This window comes from Paramisgurnus dabryanus, chromosome 24 (genome assembly GCF_030506205.2).
Source record: "Paramisgurnus dabryanus chromosome 24, PD_genome_1.1, whole genome shotgun sequence".
Taxonomy (NCBI): Eukaryota; Metazoa; Chordata; class Actinopteri; order Cypriniformes; family Cobitidae; genus Paramisgurnus; species Paramisgurnus dabryanus.
The window spans coordinates 702,584-726,182 of record NC_133360.1 but is presented as its reverse complement, the minus strand read 5'-3'; the positions used below and the strand labels follow the sequence as shown (position 1 = coordinate 726,182).

The 23,599-nt window shown below is 39.7% G+C and overlaps 1 protein-coding gene across 1 annotated transcript; it reads right to left on the bottom strand.

Moving 5' to 3' along the window:
• Nucleotides 1–1,842: 1,842 nt before the first annotated feature.
• LOC135721071 (myosin heavy chain, fast skeletal muscle-like) lies at nucleotides 1,843–12,440 on the bottom strand. The gene is made up of 41 exons (XM_065243199.2): nucleotides 12,347–12,440; nucleotides 11,997–12,044; nucleotides 11,342–11,558; nucleotides 11,115–11,258; nucleotides 10,890–11,046; nucleotides 10,652–10,679; nucleotides 10,426–10,537; nucleotides 10,248–10,340; nucleotides 10,094–10,157; nucleotides 9,906–10,004; nucleotides 9,707–9,810; nucleotides 9,458–9,596; nucleotides 9,244–9,362; nucleotides 9,001–9,150; nucleotides 8,742–8,912; nucleotides 8,367–8,670; nucleotides 8,200–8,270; nucleotides 8,027–8,114; nucleotides 7,836–7,953; nucleotides 7,621–7,744; nucleotides 7,383–7,519; nucleotides 7,038–7,293; nucleotides 6,705–6,947; nucleotides 6,445–6,621; nucleotides 6,207–6,352; nucleotides 6,043–6,133; nucleotides 5,565–5,954; nucleotides 5,364–5,490; nucleotides 5,174–5,292; nucleotides 4,886–5,082; nucleotides 4,617–4,800; nucleotides 4,372–4,537; nucleotides 4,164–4,288; nucleotides 3,766–4,074; nucleotides 3,483–3,686; nucleotides 3,267–3,392; nucleotides 2,960–3,130; nucleotides 2,565–2,669; nucleotides 2,386–2,481; nucleotides 2,147–2,278; nucleotides 1,843–1,946 (listed from the first exon to the last, which is right to left on the bottom strand). The coding sequence occupies exons 3-41, from the start codon at nucleotides 11,540–11,542 to the stop codon at nucleotides 1,926–1,928; spliced, it is 5,808 nt and encodes a 1,935-aa protein (XP_065099271.1). The 5' UTR covers nucleotides 11,543–11,558; nucleotides 11,997–12,044; nucleotides 12,347–12,440; the 3' UTR covers nucleotides 1,843–1,925.
• Between the last annotated feature and the right edge of the window lie 11,159 nt (nucleotides 12,441–23,599).

The window sequence follows — 23,599 nt, the reverse complement described above, 5'->3', positions numbered from 1 at the left end:
CGGGTATTTTTATATCTGTGACTTTTTTACGCGATTCGGCTGTTCATTCACACAGAAATGCAGTATCACGTCACTGAAACCAAACATTTTTTAAAACCCCTCCCAGGTTAAGGATTTTCAGAAACGCCATTTGCAGTCGTCGTGTAGACAATTAAATTTGTATATTATATTTTAAATAATTATATTACTGTACACTAGCAGCAGCACTTCCAGTTTTACTAGTGAAAAGTATCCGTGCCTCTTTTTCACGTGATGTTGCCATGGTTATCTTAATATTGGAGCTTAATTAATGATGGCTTTTCATAGTGGTTTGTGCACATGCTTGACTCAGAGTCAGTTTACTCAGAGTTGCCTAAACGAAATCTGACCTGAACCTGAAAACTCAAGAGTTTCACATCTCAGGGAAAACCAACTTCAAAGTTCAAGTTTAATGGAGTTGCTTGAACCTCCTTATTGAAATGGGCCCTGGGTGAAGACTTTAGAAATGTTTTGGTTTTTAAATGTTTTGTTGCTTTTTATTGATTGTAAGTATTTTAAAAGTCCGTTTCTGATTTTAATGACTGCTTAAAGCTCATCTTTAAATAATCTCTTAATGTTTGTATTTGAGTTTTCAGTATTATTTAATGCAAAGACGTGTATTTATATTATTGTGTTTATGTAAAAATCTCTGTGTTGCCATGAATTTATTTATATGAATAGGAATGTTTTTTTATAGATTGTATTTGGTAGTTCATGTAGTGCAGATGTTTGTTATTGATGTGAAAGGGATTTTTTTCTCTTTCTGCAACTTTGTATAATTTCTGTCTTTCACTTCTGGGTTTATAGAAGAATTGGTGAGTGTCAGGAAAAACTTCAGAGTCAAGTGCAAGTTAACAATATTTATTTAGAAAATAGAATGAGAGATCTGGAGAGCAAAGTCACTGGTAGATCCACACACGGCACACGCCCGTTGACTCACTCTGGATGATAACACTACTGTGGGAATGAAGCACTCCCACAGTAGGAGAGAGTGAGTCGGCGCTACACGATAGTCCAGTACAGATCCGAAGGGAGAGAGAGAGCCACCCACGCACTCTGTCGAGAACACCAGCACATTCACCACACGCAACAGAAGGATGAGACACGCCGCCCTGAAGGTGGATGACAGGCGGAGATGGAAGGTGGTAAATCCAAATTCTCAGACGGGTAATCCACTGTGAAATCCTGATGTAGATGAAGCCACCCCGGAAACCACTGGTCACCGCCTAAAAACGAAGCGAACCAGCGGTTCCGAGAAACAACAGTCATTAAAGTCAATGTAATCCACAATGGTAAAAGGTGTACTCCACTCACAGGCGATGATGCAAACCGATGAGAAACAGAGACAGCTGGTATACCGCCTAGAAACGAAGCGAACCAGCTGTTCCGAGAGACAAACAAAGTAAATGAGTTCCAGTAATCCACAAGCGAGCGGTCCGGGCGAAGACGAGTCCCCGAACGCCGAAAACCAAGCCTGGGGTAACAAGAGGAAGAGACAGAGAGCGACTGACAAGACAAGGCAGGGCAGCAGGACTGTGATAAAACAATGAGTGCGCAACGAAAGACAGGACTACGTGCAATATAAAGGAAAAGGTAAACGAGACACCACAGGTGAACAATTACCGAAACAAGGGGGCGGAGTTAGTGAACACACGAGGAACCGGCACCACAGGTAAACAACACACACACACAGATCACACAGCCATCGATCACCCAGCAGTCATGACAGTGAGATAAAGACATTCATATTTTTCACGTCAGCCAGGTGTTTTGGGTTGTTTTTTGTTTCACTTTTCAATTGTTTTAATAACTGCAATAACACAATTGTAAGAACACAACAACTTTTTATTAGTTACAAGTAGTTCATATTTTATGATTACTTTCTGTTGTGATTCAGGCTTCGGGTTTTACTCTGCTAAGTCTTTTCCCTAAAAAGAAAAACAGTTTACTAAATTATTATATATACAGGGATCTTACACCATTTGTAAATGTATCCTATTGTGCATTTTACTAAATTAATAAAAAACTTTACATTTAGAATTTTCAACCTGTAATCACACTGTAAGCATGCATGTATGCATTTATTTCAGGTAGCAGTTTGGTTACAGTACCAGCAGGTGGCGCTCACCTTCCCAATCTCACGGCTCTTGACTCTCAGCTTATTGACCTGGGACTCTGCAATATCAGCGCGTTCCTGTGACTCCTCCATCTCATGCTGCACCTTCCTGTACCTGGACAGGTGAGTGTTGGCCTGCTCCTCCTGTAAAGTAAGATTGATGTTGTTAGTTACTTTTGATCTTCTCATTTGACTCATTACATTTTAAGTTGATCTAAGTCACAATGTTTAAACACAAAACCACCACTTACAGCTTCCTCAGCTTGACGCTTGTAGGACTTGACTTTCATCTGCAGCTTGTCCACCAGATCCTGCAGTCTCATCACATTCTTCTTATCTTCTTCAGTCTGTAGAGGTGAAAGAGGTTAAATCACTTTCCAGCATTGTAGATTAAATCATCTGTTGTTACTGCTGTACAGATGGTAAGAACCTGGTATGTGAGTTCCTTCATTCTCCTTTCGTATTTGCGCACTCCTTTAACAGCTTCAGCACTACGTCTCTGTTCAGACTCAACTTCAGACTCCAGGTCACGCACCTTCAGTAAAGAAGTATGATTCAGTTAGTTTTGTTCCTTTATTTGACTACAAAAGTGACATGAGTGCTGATATATTTGCGTAACATTACTAAAACTTCTAAGTCTTTTTGTCACTTCAAGTGTCTGTATTCAGTGTTTAACTCTCTTTGGTTCATTTTATTTGTGCTGGTAACCATATTTGTTAGTAATATCCACTTCTCAGTGTTATTGCAAAGCTGTGAACAGTTGTTTTAACCAATATTATCCCTGCCATGGTCAGGACTTGTGAGCACATAAACATTAAAACCTACCCTGGCCTCCAGTTTCTGGAGCTGTTTCTTTCCTCCTTTCATGGCCAGACTTTCGGCCTCATCCAGACGATGCTGCAGGTCTTTGACCGTAATTTCCATGTTCTTCTTCATCCTCTCCAGGTGAGAACTGGTGTCCTGCTCCTTCTTCAGCTCCTCAGCCATCATGGCAGCCTGGAAGTGAGACCCAAATATAATTAACTTTGCTTTAGGACAAAGATGCACGAAAGCTTCATTTTGGGATTGATATAGTTGCATGTGCTCTTTAGAAGAATTTCTACTATGAAAGTAGATTGTAGCAAACACTCACATCAGTAATGGCCTTCTTGGCTTTCTCCTCTGCATTTCTGGCCTCCTGGACTGAATCATCCACCTCACCTTGAACCTGGACCAGATCAGCTTCAAGCTTCTTCTTGGTGTTAATAAGACTTGTATTCTGTGAGACATTAACAGCTTCAGTCAGAAATCTCACTGTTACCTTCAAACAGTTGTTCTCAAGTTTAGTGTTACTGTACAATCATTGTACCTGAGAATGCAGCAGTCCCACACGCTCACTGGCGTCCACAAGCTCCTGCTCTGCCACTTTGCGGCCTCTCTCAGCTTGCTCCAATGCAACTCTCAGCTCCTCAATCTCAGCTTGCATCAGGTTATTCCTGCGCTCCACCATGGCAACTTGCTCCTTCATGTCTTCCTGTCCTCTGACGGCTTCATCAAGGTGCAGTTGGGCATCCTGTTGCAGGTTTAAGGTGTCAGTATTCAAGCGTTGATTCAAAATCACACAAATAAACATTTTACGGAAGGAAGATTACCTTGAGTTGGCTTTGGACATTCCTCAGCTGTTTCTGGGCCTCAGCAGCCTGGCGGTTTGCATGGCTCAGCTGAATCTCCATCTCATTAAGATCTCCCTCCATCTTTTTCTTGACTCTTAGGGCGTCGTTTCTGCTCCTGACCTCAGAGTCCAAAGTGGTTTGCATGGAATCAATCACTCGTTGGCTGTTCCTCTTGATCTGCTCAATCTCTTCATCTTTCTCAGCAATCTTTCTGTCAATCTCGCTCTTGATCTGGGTCAGCTCCAGCTGGATACGAACAATCTTGGTTTCTTCATGTTCCAGAGTGCCCTGATAAACAGTAGTGAGGTTTTATTAACATACTAGAAGAGTGAGATGGGTGAGAAATAGATTTTTGCATGGTGTTAATGTAGGTTTACCTCAGCTTCCTCCAGTGCAGTCTGGATCTCTGATTTCTCAATCTCCACTGTCTTCTTGGCTTTCTCTAATTCATGAATACTCTTTCCAGTCTCTCCAAGCTGCTCAGTAAGGTCAGAAATCTCCTCTAAAAGTATACAATACAGTATTTAAGGATTATAGTTACAATGTTTCTTTTTTTGATAAAGTGTAAATAAAAGTGCCATTTACGTTGCAAATTCTTGTTCTCTCTCTTCAGAGTCTCCAGGTGATCAAGAGTTTCTTCATAAGAGTTCTTCATCTTGAAGAGCTCAGTGCTGAGGGAACGAGCTTCTTTCTGAGCACCTTCTAGCTCAGCCTGACCTTCCTCATACTTCTGTTTCCAATCTGCCAGGACCTGACAAAAATAGAAACGTAATCATTAAAGTTCATGGATTTCATTAAGTTTAGATTTTTAAATGTCATGTATTCCTTACCTTGTCAAAGTTTCTCTGTTTCTTGTCTAAGTTGGCAGCCAGTGAATTTGCTCTTTCCACATCAATCATGAGGTCCTCGACTTCACCCAGCAATCTCTGCTTGGTCTTTTCCAGAGAAGCACACTTGGAGTTCACAGCCTCAACAGATTCTTCAGCATCCTGGAGACGCTGGGCCAGCTTTTTCCTGTGGACAATTGTATGAAATTATGTCTTGGTATATCAGATGTGAATTGCTCAATAATTTACTTAAATGTTTTGCATTGGTTTACTTGGCATCCTCAAGCTCCTCAGTGCGCTGGATAGCATCAGTCTCATATTTTGCTCTCCACTGAGCCACCTCACTGTTGGCTTTAGACATGCCACGCTGAAGTTCACCTTTTGCCTCTTGCTCCTCTTCATACTGCTCTCTGAGCAGATCACAATCATGGCGAGCAGACTGGACAGCATGGGCCAGGGCGTTCTTCGCCTGAAATCGAACGTGTTTCATTTGAAATTGAAGTCTATGTCTCCTTGTTTTTCTTGAAATGCAAAACTCATTTCACTATGTTGTGATTTACCTTAAGTTCCTCTTCAACATGTCTCTTTAGTTCTTCAATCTGCTGAGTGAAAGCCTGTTTTCCTCTGGTCAGCTGAGAAACAAGAGCTTCTTTCTCCTCCAGCTGGCGAGCCAGTTCACCTGTTCATCCACTTGTGTTAATAATTCTATTGAACAATTTTATTTAAAATATAATTTTGTTGTGCACTAACCATTCTCAGTGGCAAGTCTTGCTCTTTGGGCACTCGTGTCATTGAGCTGGCGAACATTTTCATCATTCTTGGACTTGATTTCACTCAGTTGGTCTTCAAGAGTGCGGCACATCTTCTCTAAGTTTCCCTAAGAAAATACAAAAGTGTTTTACACGTTTTGTTTCTATGTACATTTTTATATTATCCTCTACTTGTGATTACCTTTGATTTGGCCACAGCCTCCATGTTGCTTGATAAGTCATCAATCTCCATCTTGTACTCACTCTTCTCCTTCTCCAGCTTTTGCTTGACACGCTGGAGGTTGTCAATCTGTTCTCCGAGCTCGGCCACGCTATCTGCCTGCTTCTTTCGGAGAGCAGCAGCTGTAGCCTCATGTTGCAAGGTGGACTCTTCCAGATCACGACGCAACTTCATGAATTCTGCTTCACGCTTTTTGTTCATCTCAATCTGGGCAGCGGTGGCACCACCAGCTTCCTCAAGCCTCTCGCTGATCTCTTCAAGTTCCCTGGAGAGATCAGCTCTCAGCTTCTCTACTTTAGCACGAGCAGCTCGTTCTGCCTCAATTTCCTCTTCCAGTTCCTCAATACGGGCCTGATTTTAAAATATCTACTTAGCTTTTCATACTGGCTGTGTGAATTCCCCAGTTATGTACTTAAGTTTAACATATGAAAGACATTACCTGAAGTTCTTTGATCTTCTTCTGAAGCTGTACCTCCAAGGACTGTTCATCTTCAATCTTGCTGATCAGTTGACTTATCTCAAAGTCCTTCCTGTTTCAAGAAAATTAAGATTTTGTAAAATGTTTATTTGTTTACATTTGCAAATTTTCTATCTGTTACTCACTTTTTGATCTTCTCATCTGATTGTTGTTTGTCATTCTCCAGGTCCATTAGTGATTCCTGGGCCAGTTTCAGATCACCCTCAAGCTTTCTCTTGGCTCTCTCAAGGTCCATACGGAGTTTCTTTTCTTGCTCCAATGAACCCTCAAGCTGTTCCCAATAGCCAGTACATTAGAATCTCTTACAATCAGATCAATTTCTTTCATTTATTTATGGTCTAATTATCATGTCAAACATCTTACGTCATCCACTTGCTGCTCAAGTTTTGTCTTGGCTTTAGTCAGAGAGTTGACTTTGTCTTCCTCTGCCTGAAGGTCATCAAGGGTTTGCTGGTGTGCCTCTTGGAGGGCTTTCTTCTCTTTGGTCAGCTTGGCAATGGTCTCATCCTGGGAGGTCATCTCCTCAGTCAGGTTTTTCACCTAAATTCAAAGCATTGTTCAGTGTTTTTCTTCTCAAGTATTAACACATGAGCTGTGTTAGGAAGATGTGATTAAATGTGAACCTTATTTTCAGTTGCATGTTTCTCCTTTTCCACTTTGGCCAAGGTGAGCTCCAGGTCATCGATATCTTTCTTCAGTTCAGAGCATTCATCTTCCAGTTTCCTCTTTTTAGCAGTCAGTTCAGCATTGATCTCCTCCTCATCCTCCAGTCTCTCGGTTGCCTCTTTGAGTTTGGCCTCGAACTGGATCTTACTTTTGATAAGACCTTCACATCTCTCCTCAGCATCATTGAGACTATCAGCTTCCTATATATTGCAATGGGGATAAGGTTAATTTCTTGATCCTATTGACATCAATATCAATAGAAATAAGAGTATAAGCATTGCATCACTCACAGATGCTACTTGCAGTTGGAGATCATTTTTCTCCTGCATGAGTGACACCATTTTCTCCTCAAGCTCCTTCTTTTTCGATAGTGCCTTGGCTAGATCCTCCTTCATTTTCTCGTAGTTCTCCTTCATGGATGCCATTTCTTTTTCTGTCTCTGCAGTCTTCAGAAGAGGTTTGATTTTGAAGTAAAGCTTCATCCATGGCCAGTGTTTCACATTCACAAATGAGCGGATGTTGTATTGGATGGTAAAAATGGATTCTCTGTAAAATGTAACAACATTTGTTAACACCACTCTTTGAAACCATTTCATTTTATTTGTTTTCTAAACAGTTATGTAAGTGCATTGTACCTCCTTTCCATCATCTTGACAAACACCTTCCTCATGACATATCCACGACAAAGGGCCTGAGTCATGGTTACCAGTGCTGCTAGTTTCTCATCTCTCATCTCCTCAAGAGCACCCAGCAGTCCAGCTTTGAAGAACACCTGCAGTCACACCACAACATTTATTTTAACCTTGACATAAACATGGAAGCCTCTGTCTACCTAGAATGACTTTAAAATTCAAATACATTTCTATCACATACTTTGGTGTGTCCAAACTTATACTGGTTGTGATCGACGTCAATAGAGCCCAAGAGTTTCTCTGAAGCTTTCTTGTTGTCCATGAAATGTCCCTCAGGGATGACACTAGCATTCAATACTTTATATCTGAAATCAAGTGTTTTGAAACATTAATGATGGGTCTTGACTGTATTTGTAGTGAGATTAATGTTGGACTGTGATTGTTTAAACAAAATACCTTTGCTTGAAGTCACCATAGAGGATTCTGCTGGGGAAACCCTTTCTGCAGATTCTAATACCCTCCAGCACACCATTACACCTCAGCTGATGGATAACCAGGAAGTTCTCCATCAGACCTAAAACAGAGATGACCATAAGTCTCCAAAATAACTTAAACAATCATTTCACCTTTGTTTCAGGAGTCTTTACCTGGAGTCTTGGACTCGTTGGGAATCAGGCAGCGGACAAAGTGAGGGTGAGTGCTCCTCAGGTTTGTCATCAGCTTGCCCAAGTTCTCCTGTAGAATCAATATTGTTGTGTGTTGACTTAGACAGTAATCTAACTTGAAATACAAAATTTTACCTGCGGTCGAGAAAACTTACCCTAAACAGTGCAGACACGGTCTGGAATGAACCACCCTTCTTCTTGCCTGCCTTCTTTCCAGCAGCTTCAGCTGTTTTGTGTGAAGGCGATACAGGTTAATAAATATATAATATTATAATTAATCTTATAATGATTGTATTGTCATCACTTGTTATATCATTCTTACCTTCGCCTGCACTAACGGCATACAGGAGGGACAGCAGTTTGACTGATGACTTCTGATAGAGTTGCACAACTGAGTCGTTCAGTGGATCCTTGTTCTTTTCCAACCAGCCAGTAATGTTATAGTCAACAGTGCCGGCATAGTGCACCAGAGAGAAGTGAGCTTCTGCCTTGCCTTTGGCAGGTTTGGGCTTCTGAAAAGCTGCACATTTGCCGAGATGCTGATCGTGCAGCTTGTTTTTGAAGCTCATGTCTGTGGCTTTGGGGAACATGCACTCCTCTTCAAGGATGGAGAAGATGCCCATTGGCTGGTGGAGAAATACTCAAGCTTAATCACAAGTACATAATATAAACATTGTTTTGTCATCTTTATTTTTACCTTCTCAATAAGCTCAATGCAGGCAGCTAAGTCCATTCCAAAGTCAATGAACGCCCATTCAATGCCTTCTTTCTTGTACTCCTCTTGCTCCAGCACAAACATGTGATGATTGAAAAACTGTTGCAGTTTCTCGTTGGTGAAGTTGATGCAGAGCTGCTCCAAGCTGTTGTACTGACATTTCAACACAAGCAAATTCTCACTCTTATATCACTATGTTTTTATTTTGATTCTTAGAAACGTATTAGTAAATTATTCTCACATCAAAGATCTCAAATCCAGCAATGTCCAGCACACCAATGTAGAACTGTCTGGCCTGCTTTGTGTCCAACATCTCATTGATACGGACGACCATCCACAAGAACATTTTCTCATAAACTGACTTGCACAGAGCGCTGACTGTGTTATTCACCTATGAAAGGGTGTACAGAGGTCATGAAGTTGATCTAAGATGATTTTAGATTTTGTCTTTTCAATAGACATTGATTGTGTTAGTCATCATCACCTGTGGTACAGTTTGACCTTTGGTCACATACTCATTTCCAACCTTCACTCTGGGGTAACACACAGCTTTCAGCAGGTCTGCAGAGTTCAGGCCCATGAGGTAGGCGATTTTATCAGCCTCTATAAAAAAGCAAAGTTTGGGGGATAATGGTCAGTAAATGATTGCTTGTACAGTGATACGATTATCATCTCTCTTCAGATAGTTCATCTCTCACCCTCAGTGCCATCAGGTTCAGCCTGCTCCTCTCTCTGCTTCTGCTTGAACTTCATGCTGCCATGATGCATCACAGCACCTGTCAGCTTGTAGATAGCTGCTTTCTCCTCACCAGTAAAGCCCAGAATGTCGATAGCAGTCTGTTTGTTGTAAACACTCGAGTAAGTTGTTTAAAAAAAAATATCTTATGCACTAGCATCATTTCTACTCATGCAAATATATAATAACAATGTTGTTCTCCACCACGTACATCTGTGGCAATGAACTCTTCCACATCATCGATACTCTTGACAGTGATTTCTCCCATGCTGATCATTGGATAGTCATAAGGATTGGTGGTGATCAGAAGTGCCTCTGTAAAAAATTAATGTGCACTATATTAACACTGCTCTTAGACATTGGATCTATGCATGAGTATGCATGAATTTGTGCATGAAATGTGTGTTCACCGAGCAGTTCTGGTTTGTGTCCAGTCATGAGCTGGTAGAAGATGTGGTAGCTCCTCTCAGCAGACAGCTGGAATGTTACTCTTGACTTTTCCAGCAGATCTTTACAGGAGAACATTGGCTTCAGATGACTAATATTCATGCTTATTTAACAATAAAACATGTTTTGGTTTTGAAACGGTGCCACTCACAAGTTTCAATATCAGCTGACGCCAGTTTCCCAGTTGTCCCAAAGTGAATCCTGATGAATTTACCCTGAAACATTATTTAGGACACATTTGAATGTCTGCCATCTTGGAAAGGTATAACACAAATGATAATGCATTTCATCAGACTTTAACTTACAAAACGAGACGAGTTGTCGTTCCTCACAGTCTTGGCATTACCATAAGCCTCCAGCAGGGGGTTGGCTGCAATGATTTGATCCTCTAGCGATCCCTGTGGCGTATACAAGTAATTTCATCATGTAGAACAGTTGTGTCACTAAACTTTGTTTTTTTTTACTCTATTGTGCTTTGCTAACCTGCATTTTTCCCGCAACAGGTTCTGCCCTCTTCGGTCCAGCCACAGCGATTGTCGCAAAGTACTGGATGACACGTTTGGTGTTGACGGTCTTTCCTGCGCCGGATTCTCCGCTTTAGTGTGAAAACGTACATGTAAGACACTTTACATTCATAATATAATAGTAGAAATGAATAGAAATTGTTGTCATGTATTATAAATAAATATTAGAAAAGATCTAAACTCACGTAATTAGGATAGACTGGTTATCACGATCTGAGGAAATGTGTTAAAAGTTGTTTAGTAGCAGAGCATGTTATTTCATTACGATGAGATTTTACATGTTACAACATGTTATATTTAGAATTAATGTGCACTGAGAAATCGTACACAAACTAGAAAGTTAAAAATGGTTAGGTTTAGTTTTGTGTTCACTAGAAAACATTTTTAGTTATTTGTTTAAAAACTTTATTAAGAGTGTCTGACCGGTGAGCATGAACTGGTAGGCGTTGTCAGAGATGGAAAAGATGTGGGGAGGAGCTTCAACTCTTTTCTTGCCCCTGTAACCGGCCACAACAACTGCATCGTACACTGGCAGCCATTTGTATGGATTGACGGTGGCGCAGAATAAACCAGAGTAGGTCTGAAACAGAGATCTGTGTTCAACATCAACCTCATCACAGATATTAATAGTGATGTTGTTAGACTTACATAGATCATCCATGCTGCGTAACGCTCTTTGAGATTATACAGCACAGTGGCCTCATTGAGGTGGGTCATCATGACCATGTCCTCAATTTTGTCAAACTTTGGTGGATTCATGGGAAAGATTTGATCTTCTTTGACGGTGACAGTCTGATAATAAACAACAACAGTTATCAGGATGAGTTAGACATGACTTGAGATATTAATAACAGTAAAAGATGAAATGAACATACTTTTCCACTCTGAGTTTTGACGGTAGCTTTGCCACCCTCTTTACTAACAAGAGTACCCTTCAGGAACATCTCATCTGGATCGGATACAAAGAAGGCTGTTTTGGCATCAAACGGGGCGTTCTGAGCCTCAATCCTCTCTCTCTCTGGTTTACGGAGGTAAATGGCCGCCGGGCCAAAACACTCCATCTCACCGTCTCCCATGATGACTTGTGCTGATCTATTATAGAAATAAAAAATCATTTGTATTTCATGATTCTTTTCTTTGAATTTCAGCAAAACTTACATTCATACTCTGACAGAAACACACATTGTCATTCTTTACCATGACCATTTTCCACATTTCAAAATTGAAGTCATTGAAACGATTAAATAACACAAATTAAATGTTAAAGTGAATAAAACATGTCAAACATGTTAAACATGATCTTCTAAGTAGCCATGTTTATCTTACATAAAAGAAATTTGTATTGTATGAAAGCTCAAATAATCATTTTATGGATTTGTAGCATAGGGATGTTTACAGGAGCGTTCAGTCAGTTGTGTTAAGATGTTTGTTTTCTGAATCACATTAAATCAGTGCCAGGGTTTCTACTGAGTCTGAACTCTACATGCATGTTTATTCATTAAATCATACAAACAGAAACTTTTGTTTTACCTTTTTCACAGCCTCAGTTCAGAGAAATGATGTTCAGGGTCTTGTTCACTAAACATATAGAAGATAGCTGTCAAATATATTTTTAGTATAGTACAGTATAGCTCAGTGTAGTTTATTGTGGTATAGTGTAGTATGAAATATTGTATTATAGCACAATACAGTTGAGTATAGTATAGCTCAGTATAGTGTAGTGTAGTATGGTATAGTGTAGTGAAGTATGGTATAATATAGTATGGTATATTGTATTATAGCATAATACAGTTGTGTATAGTATAGTTCAGTATAATTTAGTATGGTTTGTTATGATCGATCTAACCTATAGCAAATACAGGTGTAGTAAATTTTCTTACCGTGGATGGATCTGTGTGAGGTCTTGTTGAAGTGGGCAAAACTTCTTTCTTATATAGAGATGCTTTAGTGTACACAGCAGAATCCATCAGCTCTATTTGGTCATGTTAATTCACTGTAAATGTGTTGCAACACTTTGCCATTTATAGATCTGTATTTGTTATGGGCATCATGTATTTACATCTTGATGCAAGTCATGATAATTGGGGATATTTAATGACTTTTATAAACACTCACAAGCATTGTATGTGACTCGTAGAAAATTGAATGTGTATCAACTTTTGTTTTTTAACAAATATTGTTTGTGTTATTAGTTAAGGTTCTTTGATAAGTTTTACTGAAACACTTAGGTAATTTGTATTTAGTTTTGTTGAATTTTATTGCAGTTATTTTCAAAGCAAACATTCTTCTTCTTTTCACAATCTAACATGAACTTTTACACACTAAACTAGATACTAAACTAATACACAAGGGCACACAAACAGCTGATTCAACAAAACAAATGAATCACTATTAATAGTGTTCTCTGTTTTATATTAAGCTTTGTTTTCCTTCCAGCACTTTCGTCTGGCTGTCTGTGGTGTCAGGTTCATTATCGGTCACATAGTTTCATGAGGATAAATCTTGACTGGGGATCTGCCAGGAGATGCACTGATACAGCATTTGGTGTCGGGTCGTGCAGCGGTGACCCAGATTTCTAGGGTCATTGGAGCTTGGTTAACAGATGCCAAAAATTAAATGGCGTCTTTTATGAACCTTGATCTTTCTACCCATAGAGCCCAAATCCACAAATAGAAACTGTAGTGTCTGCCAGTGATGCCAAACACAGGCCATGAGCCATCTAGGGCCGGTTGCGCCAGCTGGATGTAAAATAGTTGGCTGTAAGCCCTTTGTCAGGCTTTGCAACTTCCGGCTTTGTAAAAAATATTTACCCCTGTTGCAGCTAAAACTACGACCAGGTGCAACTACGCTCAGCGTAAATGATGCGCAACAGCAGTAACAGCTTTTAATATTTGTAATATTATACAAAAGGATGAAAATAGTTAAATGCCTGTAGAATCTGACAAATGTCCTGTTTTTTTTTTTTTTTTAGGGTAATATTAATTCAATATAGCGTGTTATTTTTTCCTTTCAGCCATAGAATTTACACATGTGTATATGGATTTTAGCCATTAAAGTAATCAAATTAATCAAATGTGTGTGAATTTGTTTGTCCTTCTGATTTACACATAGACCTAATAGTGCATGTTTTCATTATAGTTTTTTTGTCAATTTTAAGCAATGAAGTCAAGAATCTATTTCCAAAAATACCACATTGCAAATACTTACAATAAATACTGTGGCTGTCTTTAAAAGAATTGTAAAGGCTACAATTGACATTTATATCCGTTTAAAATTTTACAAGAAAATATTTATTCTATAAATTAGCTTAAATAAATAAAGCTTAAAGTTTAAGTCCCTTAAATTGCTTAAGTATATGTCTCTCACAAGACCAATAATAAACATACGTTTTCACAGGAATGCCACAATAAGACTTTTCGGTAACACTTTAAAATACTTATCCATTATTAATAAATAACTACACAGGAACAAATGAGTTGTTAAACAATATTAATCTAGTAACTACTGATTAACTGGTAGTTCACTATTAACTAATCAATAACTACCATTTTTTCATACTTCCCAGAGAACTACTGAGAAGTTTCATAATTCATGCAAAATTAAATGATAGCTAATCTCGGACAAATGACTAGCACTTTATTAACACATTTACTACTGTAAACAAATACATAAGACTGTTTACATTATCAATAGGTAATAGCAGACTTGTTGTAATTTAGAGACTACTGGAACAAATAGTGTCTTCTGCTAGTTTAGTTATAATCAATTTTCTCTCAATAATAGAAACTCTTTGAACGGTATTGGCTTTAAATTTGGATTTAACTTAACTGAGCTGTTATTATTCTTATATAGAGTTTTAATTGTCTTAATGAAAAGTAATCTACAAAACCAAACTTTTTGAGTGATTCAAAAATAAACTGGTGTTCCACAGAATCAAAAACCTATAAATCTACAAATAGAATAAAACCATTAGCTACAACAAATTCAGGGTAGTCCAAAATATTTAAAAGTAACCTAATGTTATTTGTTATGTGCCTATTTTTTATAAAGCCATGTTGTGTTTTGTCAGTAATTGTGTCTAATTACAGATTTAGTCTTGTAGCTAAAATGAGAGCAAATATTTTATAGTCACTGCTTAGTAAACTCATTGGATGCCAATTTTCAGGGAGGAGAATATCTTTTTTTGGCGGGGGGGTAATCTCATTAATCCTTGAGTTACACAGTAAAACTCCTAGTGTTAAATTAACACTGCTGGGAGCATATATGGTCCCACTCTACAGGGTGTTAAATTTACACTGAATCAGTGTTAAAGTTAATGAGGTAATGAAGTGATGATTAAGACATTAATGGTGAACACCTGCTGGTCATTTCATGTCAAATCAACTTAATTTTAGAATTGTTCCTGTCTCTAAGTTTTTATTTTATTTTTCTGGAGAAAGTAATACTAAAATAATGAAAAAGGTCAACATATTAAATGCAATAGATATATAAAAACTGCTGTGTGTATATATGAGTCTATCTTACAGAGTTTTAAAAAGTTACACTGAAGCAGAGTAAAAAGCTGCCATCTTTAACTTTTGCCTCTCTATCATCATCTGTGTTTGAAACTTAAAGTTACAACTTGCTTGTAGAGTTACATGGATGATAAGTTTAATCTCTATACAACAGCTGTATTTCTGGTTAATAAAGTGAGTCACCATTGTCCCGATTAGTGTTTCCATTAGTTGGGCACTTGAGTCTTGAAGATTAGAGTTGGCCTTCTTTTGTTTATTGTGTTTATTAAACACATCTGTTGGAGCAGATGGAGGTGACACAGATGAAGTTATAAACTGTTGGTGTGCTACAGTAGTTGTTAAATATTGTGATTCACTGATCTCAAACTAAAAAAAAACACTAAATGTAAGTTACATTTTTTTATGTTCAGTCAAACCTGTGATGTTCCTATGCTGTAAATCCAGACCCTTAAAAGTTAATTTTTTTACACAAATCTAATCTGTGGTGTTAATCAGACACACTGAGACATCAACAATCACCCTATAAAACTCAATCATGGTGACAATAAACAACAAAGCTTCATGACATCAACAATCACCCTATAAAACTCAACCATGGTGACAATCAACAACAAAGCTTCATGCCGCAATGCATGCTGGGTACCAGGATTGTAGAAAACTCTTTCATAACTCCCATCATGCATTGCAACATGACACAGTTGTGCAACTTTCTTACCATTTACTGTCACCATTGTTGAGATTTGTATCCGAAGTCATGAAGTCTCTCTAAAAAAAATAAAAAACAACTATAGAATCAAAGCACCCTTATCCTAAACTGTGTCATTTGCATAGAGAAACATTTTTTATGCTTTTTTTCTTTACCTTTTTCATATCATATCATATATTAATATTTTTAAAACAAGCAATTTTAGGTGGGTTGATAAGATTTTTTCTACATCAAGCAACAAACAAGTGCTTTTATTGAAACACTGTTGCAACTGCTAATATTGGAGAGTTAGTTTAGTGAAGGTCAAGGGACAAACACCTAACTAAAGGAAACACTAATCACAATAATGGTGACTTCAAATGAATCTAAAACACAAGCTGGAGATTTATTGTGATAATTTTTGTGATAAATATCCATTTGACTTGTGATTACATCGTATCAGAAAGAAGATTTGTCTACTAAATCACATGTGTGGATGCTGGAATAGTTGAGCACTTGTTGTACCCTTAAAAAGGGGAAAATAGTAAGAAAGAGATGAAGAAACACACACGCATGCAGCTCTTGCCTTCACTCGTCTGTATTGAATCAGCTTTTACACAATGTATACAAAAGAACATACATTTTAACATTAATTCACTCACCAGAGTAACAAGCACCTTTTTAATGCTTCCTAAACTTTTTAACTAAATTACCATATGAAATGTAAATTGTTTTAAATAAAATAATCAAATGACATTTTAATACTCCATTTTTAAAATTAATTCTCACATAACACTCAAATTAATTATATTCTTAACAGTATTCATTGTTTCAACATTGCATAAACTCACCCTTATGGATAAATACACAACCTTTACAACAAAAATGTGAATGTAAATGTAGCAGTCTTTAGCTTAAACACCAATGACGCAGTAAACACTCATATATGGTGAGATTTAGACATGACGGAGCCACGAGGTGCCCGGTTGCTAGCATAAAGCTACACATCTTCTCTATTTACATTAAACTCTTTAAACAATACAAAACATGTCTTTTACTCATATAAAACCACAATACCATAACGAAATATATTTACAACATATTGTCAAGTTCTATATTGCTTTGTCATGGTAATTACCTTAAAAAGGGGAAAATAGTAAGAAAGAGATGAAGAAACACACACGCATGCAGCTCTTGCCTTCACTCGTCTGTATTGAATGAGGCAGAGACGCGTGCACAGGTGATTCGGCTCCCCCTACCGAAACCCCGAGGCATTACCACTACATTGACGAATAATCAACCCATACAGACAAGGATCAGTATGATCTGCATTTCACTTCTTAATATTACTAGTTTTAACAGTGACAAACTTAATACGTACTCATATATAACCATTAATATAACGGACTTTTGTAAACTAAATAATGAATTAGGAACACAATATAGTTAAATAATGAATTAGGAACACAATATAATAATTAATGTAACAGACTACTGTAAATTGAATAATTAATTAAGAACACACTTGTCACATACTCCCCCTCAAAATAAATGTTGTCCCCAACATCTGAATGTAACCTTTGACCTTAAGTGCAAATAAGGAGTACCATACATACATAAACCATACATACAATGCACCGTTATTTCAGATTAACACTTCTGTTACATTGTATTATATATAGTGCAATATTACAAACTGGAACTCTTTTCATACATTCCTTCAAACACAGGTAAGTACCCAAAATCTCTTAATGTCTTTGTTTTGTGTCCACTTAGGCACACTACTGCCTTGTTAACAGTTCTGTTTGTGCAACATTTTCACGTCAATTACACTCCCCTTTAACAAAAGTCCATGAGTGTGGTGTGATTCACTGCAACAGTGTCATGTAAATGTGTATGTAAAGTGTAACCACAGTCCATCTTATGTTCAACAGTCCATTTGAACATGCATTGCGTGTTGAACAGTCCATTCTGAGTGTAATGTATATGCAATTTCTCAGTTCAACAGTCCATTTAAATGTGGATTATGGGCTGAACAGTTCATTCTGAGTGTAATGTATGCAATCTCTCAGTTCAACAGTCCATTTAAATGTTTTTAATACCGGACATATTGAAAGTGATGTGGCTGTGCAATGTATGTCCATGGAACCATCCAGCCTTGTTGTTGTAATGCCCTAATGTTCTGGCAAGTTGGTGAGCCAAGCCTATCATATGTGAAAACCCTCGGCCGTCTGTGCTCTCGTCTGGGCCGTTGAAGCTCCTCACCACTGGGGTCACTTGAAATAAGCAAGGGGACAGCTTCCTCTGTAGACATACCCTCGACAAAACTGTTCTCTCTCTCTAGCGAATTTTCCATTTGGTTTGTCGTTCCTTGTTCTTTATCTGGCTCAGGTGACATATTTTCCTCATACTGTGTGCATTCAGGTTCTGGGGGTGTACTATTCTTAGGGTTTATTGTCTCAGGTACGCACAGTTCAACTTGCTGCTGAAGTGACACTGGATAATACTCATCTGTATCGTCCTCTTCTTCCGACTGCTCCGCTTCCTCAGTTTGCTCCACATTTCTTTTTCTTGCTCGTGGCTGCACTGTCGTTTCGAGTGGCAGGTGGTCACATGGGAGGAGAAGATTACGATGTAAAATCCTTGATCTCCCTTTTCCTTTCTCAGGTCTGAGTTCATAAACAGGGATTTCTGGACTCACTTGACGCACAACTGTGTGAATAGTATCCTCCCAATGGTTTCTCAGTTTTCCTGGACCACCACGAGGTGTCATGTTCCTGATTAAAACACGGTCTCCAGGCTGTAGCACTGAGCTTTTAACTTTACTGTCATAATGTCTCTTACTTCTGATTGTAGCTTTGTGAGCATTCTCTCTTGTGATCTCATAAGCTTCCTCCATGCCCTGCTTCCATTTTTCCATGTATTGATGGTGATTACAGTTTCCTTGTTCTGAGTTCAGGTTGAATAACATGTCAACTGGCAACCGTGGAGAGCGTCCGTACAGTAAGTAGAAGGGGGAAAACCCAGTCACTTCGCTGCGAGTGCAATTGTATGCGTAGGTCAGTTTGTTTAGTGAGTCTTTCCAGTTACTTTTCTGTCTCTCTGTGAGCGTCTTTAACATCTGGAGTAGTGTTCGGTTAAACCGTTCCACCTGTCCGTTCCCTTGGGGGTGGTAGGGAGTAGTTCTCGACCCAGCAACTCCACAGTATTTTTTCAGTTGTGTGAACAGTTGATTTTCGAATTCACCACCCTGATCGTGGTGGATTCTTGTGGGAAAGCCAAATCTTAGTGCATAGTCATTAAATATTTTGTCTGCTGCTGTTTTTCCTGATTTTGAAGTTGTAGCATATGCCTGGGCAAAACGTGTAAAGTGGTCAATGATTACAAGAATATATTCATAGCCACCTTTACATTTGTCAAGATGCAAAAAATCCACTGAGACAAGCTCAAACGGTTGAGTGGTGACAATGCTCGTCAGCGGGGCTCTTGTCTCACGACTTGGCTTCTTGTGTTTGAGGCATGCACACTTCCTTGCAACATAATCTTCTATCTCTTGTTGCATATAGGGCCAGTAAAACCGGTCTCGTATCAGTGACGTTGTCCTGTCTACACCTTGGTGGCCCATTTCATCGTGAAGTTCCTTTAACACAGTACTTTTATATTTTTCTGGAAGCACTAGTTGTTTTCTGTTTGTGGTCTTCCTGTACAATATCCCACTTTCATTGATGTCCAGTTTGTCCCACTCTCTAAGAAGGCATGTGATCTGCGGACTGAGCTGTCTTAATTTGTGACCTGATGGTTTATCTCCTGTCTGTTTAAACTGAAACACAGGTCCAACAGTGGGGTCATCCCTCTGGTCTTGTTTGATTTGTCCTGCTGTTAGTGGACTGAGTAAGGTGTCTGTAGTTAGCATTCCACATTCAGCTGAGATACCCATGGACCAAGATGCACTGGACTCTTCTTGACTTTCCACTGCTTGTGTCGCTGCTCCAATCACATCATATGACATTTCCTCTGAACATTCTTTCATAAACGTCTCCTCATCCAGCGGCATTCTGGACAAACTGTCCGCATCAATATTTTCTTTGCCAGGGCGGTATTTTATTGTAAAATGGAAATCGGCTAGTTCTGCCACCCACCGACAACCTGTTGCATTCAGTCTAGCAGTGGACAACACATAAGTGAGTGGATTATTGTCACTGTAGACAGTGAAGAATGGTGCATAGTATAGGTAGTCACGAAATTTTTCTGTGATCGCCCACTTTAGGGCTAGAAACTCTAACTTGCCTGAGTGCAAGTGATAATTCTTCTCCGCTGCTGTCAAAGTACGGGAACCATAAGCAATCACACGTAGCTTTCCATCCTGTCTTTGATATAATACCGCCCCTAGCCCCTGACTGGAAGCATCAGTATGGAGAGTGAATGGCTGGGAAAATTCTGGGAAACCTAGAACAGGAGGCTGAATGAGACAGTCTATCAACCGTTCCAATATGGTCTGATGTACGTCAGCCCACTCAATGGGTGTGTTGGATGGAACTCCTCTACTGTTTCGTTTTGTTTGCCACTTTCTCTTTATATTTTGTAGGGTTTCAGTCTCGACAGGTGCTTTGAGGAGGTCATACAAGGGACTGGCAATACGTGAAAAATCCTTGATGTACTGCCGGTAATAACTCAACAGTCCTAGAATTGCCCTCAACTCGCCAACAGTACCGGGTTGCTTTTCTTTCAGGGTTCTTACCGCAGCAGTATCAGCAGGGTCCATTCTGTTTCCCTCAGCAGACACAATTCTCCCGAGGTACCGCACTTCTGTCTTAAACAGGTCACATTTTCTGGGTTTAAGTTTTATCCCATGCTCCCTCAGTCGTTGCAGCACCTTCCTGACATCATTGACATGATCCTCAAACGTTCTGCTAAACACAAGAACATCGTCGAGATATGGCACACATATTTCGTCCCTCAAGCCCTCTAAGCACTGTTCCATGCAACGTTGGAATGCTGCAGGTGCGTTCATGAGTCCGAATGGGATCCGGGCCCATTCATATAGGCCCCACGGGGTGACAAAAGCTGTCAAATGTCTACTTCCCTTTGCCATGAATCCCTGGTGGTACGCCTTACCCTGATCCAACAGTGAAAAGAGGGTGTTTCCTCCCAGGGTGTCCATAATGTCCTGTACTCTGGGGATGGGGTGGCGATCTGGATAGGTTTTCTTGTTGAGCTCCCTATAGTCAATGCATAAGCGCAGAGTACCGTCTTTTTTCCTAACACAAACGACTGGGGAGGAGTAAGAAGACATCGACTTTTCAACCCACCCTTGTGCTATCAAGTCCTGTAAATAGTCTTTCATTTCTCTGTATAAAGGTTTTGGAACAGAGAGGTATGTTTTTGACACTGGCTCATTGTCTTTTAGTGAAATGTCCATCTGCAGGTTCTCCACACAGCCTATGTCATTATCAGACCTGGAAAATGACCCTGACTCTTCTCTCAGCATCTGACTGACTATCTGCCTCTGGTGTTCATTAAGGTGAGTCAAATCAACAGGAGGTTCCCAATGCTCTTGGGTAGGTATACCTTCACTAGAATTCTGAGCCTGGACATGGTGAATGGATGCTGTTGGTAGGATATCTGTTTTAAATGTGTTGGCAGGATACGCTGATCTGGCCGACTGTACGGTTCCAATAACAGTCCTTCCTGGCAGCACAATGTCATGATTTGTAGGATTTTGCACACTAACAATAATTTTTGGGGTCATCCCTGCCTTCACTGACACAAGAGTGTCACAGAACTCTAGTCCTTCAGGCCAACGTGGGTTCTCATCGGGTTCAAATATAAGAGTCTTGTCATCCCTGAATGGCGGGGCCTGTACTCGACACTCGATTTGGATAGAGGTACGTTTAGGCACAGTGACTCTCTCATTTACTGTCTTCACATTATGGTCACATGTCTGTCCTACACTCACTGCATTAATAAAGGTTTTTGCTTTGTTTTTCCTGAGATGAGGAAAAGCCATTCTCACTGTCTTCACAAGGTTGTTTTTATCCACATGTTTTGTTTGATCTTGCAAGCTATCTAGGACAAGGCGTTCGATGACATTAAAGCCAATAATAGGACATTGCTGCTGTTTGCCTTTCAACACTAGCATGGGTATTAACAGCGCACCATCATCAGCAGTAAGTTTAAAGGACACTTCAAGCCATCCGACATATGGCATTTCTGTTCCATTGGCTGCTTCAATTTGCAAAGGGTCAAGAGGGTCAACTAATTCTGACACGTCTCTGAGAGGAACATCAGGTAAATGGCTTTTTTTCCATACCTCATCTATAGCACAAACTTGTGAACCTGTGTCCCAAAGTGCCTGAGTTTTATGTTTGTTCAGGAAACATCTGATGACACACTTTTTTCCTACTAGCTCACTTACAGTAGGTGTTTTCTCTGGAGCACACTTTTCTTTGCACCTGACTCTATCTCGTGACTGAGTTACCTGCTTCTTGATACTTGAACATGTATATGGCTCACAAAGTCTTTTGTGTGTAGGCCAGTGGTTCCTTTGACACTCTTTTGAGCAATATAGTGTGGTATTACAAACTGAACAACATTTCAGTTCCTCACTTTCTTTCTCTTCTTTACAGCTTGCGCAAAATTGGGACTTATCAGTATCACTGGTTGCTCCATGTCCCGTGGGGGCAACCCCTATTAGTTTAAAGGGTTTCTTCGAGCGGGATCTATTGGTCTCTGTGCTTTACAACCTGCTCTGAAGTGTTCATTACTTCCACACCTAAAGCAATGCTGACAGTACTCTTCACCTGCTTGAGTACATGCGAGACACCTTGGCTGAGGGCGTCGTGCTGGGTAAAACCTCTGCGGCGCAAACCTCTGCTGGAACTGGGCAGTCTCTCTCATCCGCCCAAGGCCGAATGCTGGTCGATATTCCTGCACTGCTGTTGGTGTCTGCTGGTGGTAAAATGGCATTTCATTTGACTCAGTATTATAAGGTGAAGATTGTGGAGGTGAGAACACTGGATAGGGAGAGGGCACGGTTGCCGGTTCTCTGGATGGTGGGAGGTACTGTGACGGTGTGGCTGTGGGTCTTTGGATGGTTTCTCTGATTTGACAGATCTCAGCCTTCAAGTCTTTCAATTGCACTATGTCAGAGCGCATCTCTTTGATTTCAGCGAGCAGTTCAGGAGGAAGTATAGCTGGGCTTTGTGAGGTAGTGTTTTTCTTTTCCACCGAAGCTTCGCCTGACTGGACTGTATTAACATGAGTTACACGGGATGGGGCCAAATGTTTCTTTTTGTCCTGCCTCTCTTTTTCGTTGGCACATGAAATGTTCAGTTTCTCCAACAGCAGCTCATCTGAGGTATCCGTCTGGAGAAGGTAGGGCTGTAGGTCACCTTTAATATTGTCACTCTGGAGACCAGTTAGGACAGTATGCATAAACAGACTCTGGACTAGTACTGGGTCATATTTTAGGCTTGAATCAGCTTCCTGAGAAGCAAACAGGATTTTCTGTCTTAGGTCCATTGTCCTTATCAGAAAGTTTTGAGGGGTCTCTTTACTGTTTTGAACTTCAGAAGTGAGTTGTTTATATAACTCTGTGGCGCCTCTCTCCTGATAATGACACCTGAGGATCCTACGGAGGGCAGGCAGTGTTAGTTTGTCTTTCCCTTCAAGATAACTGCGTAACTGTAGGCCTGGTGTGATAGCACGGATTACAGCATCAATAATCTCTGACTCTGGGTAGCCTTTGCTGAGCCCACTTTCAATTTGTTTGGCTAGACTAGAAAACGTCAGCTTATCCTTTTGCCCTGGCTCACCTATTTGGCCAGATATCTTAAAATCTTTGCGCCACATGGAGCTATTAGGGGGTGCTAGGTTCGTATTAATTTCTGACTTGCTGGAACTGACAGGGTGGTACATGCTTGTTTTCATCAGGT

What these genes read in the sequence shown, in the direction of transcription:
- LOC135721071 (XM_065243199.2), bottom strand. Translation starts at nt 11,542, where the DNA reads ATGGGAGACGGTGAGATGGAGTGTTTTGGCCCGGCGGCCATTTACCTC. An exon ending in ACGCAGCATGGATGATCTAT is followed by an intron (nt 11,047 to 11,114) that starts GTAAGTCTAACA and finishes TCTCTGTTTCAG; the next exon opens with ACCTACTCTGGTTTATTCTG. An exon ending in CAACGAGTCCAAGACTCCAG is followed by an intron (nt 7,954 to 8,026) that starts GTAAAGACTCCT and finishes TCTCTGTTTTAG; the next exon opens with GTCTGATGGAGAACTTCCTG.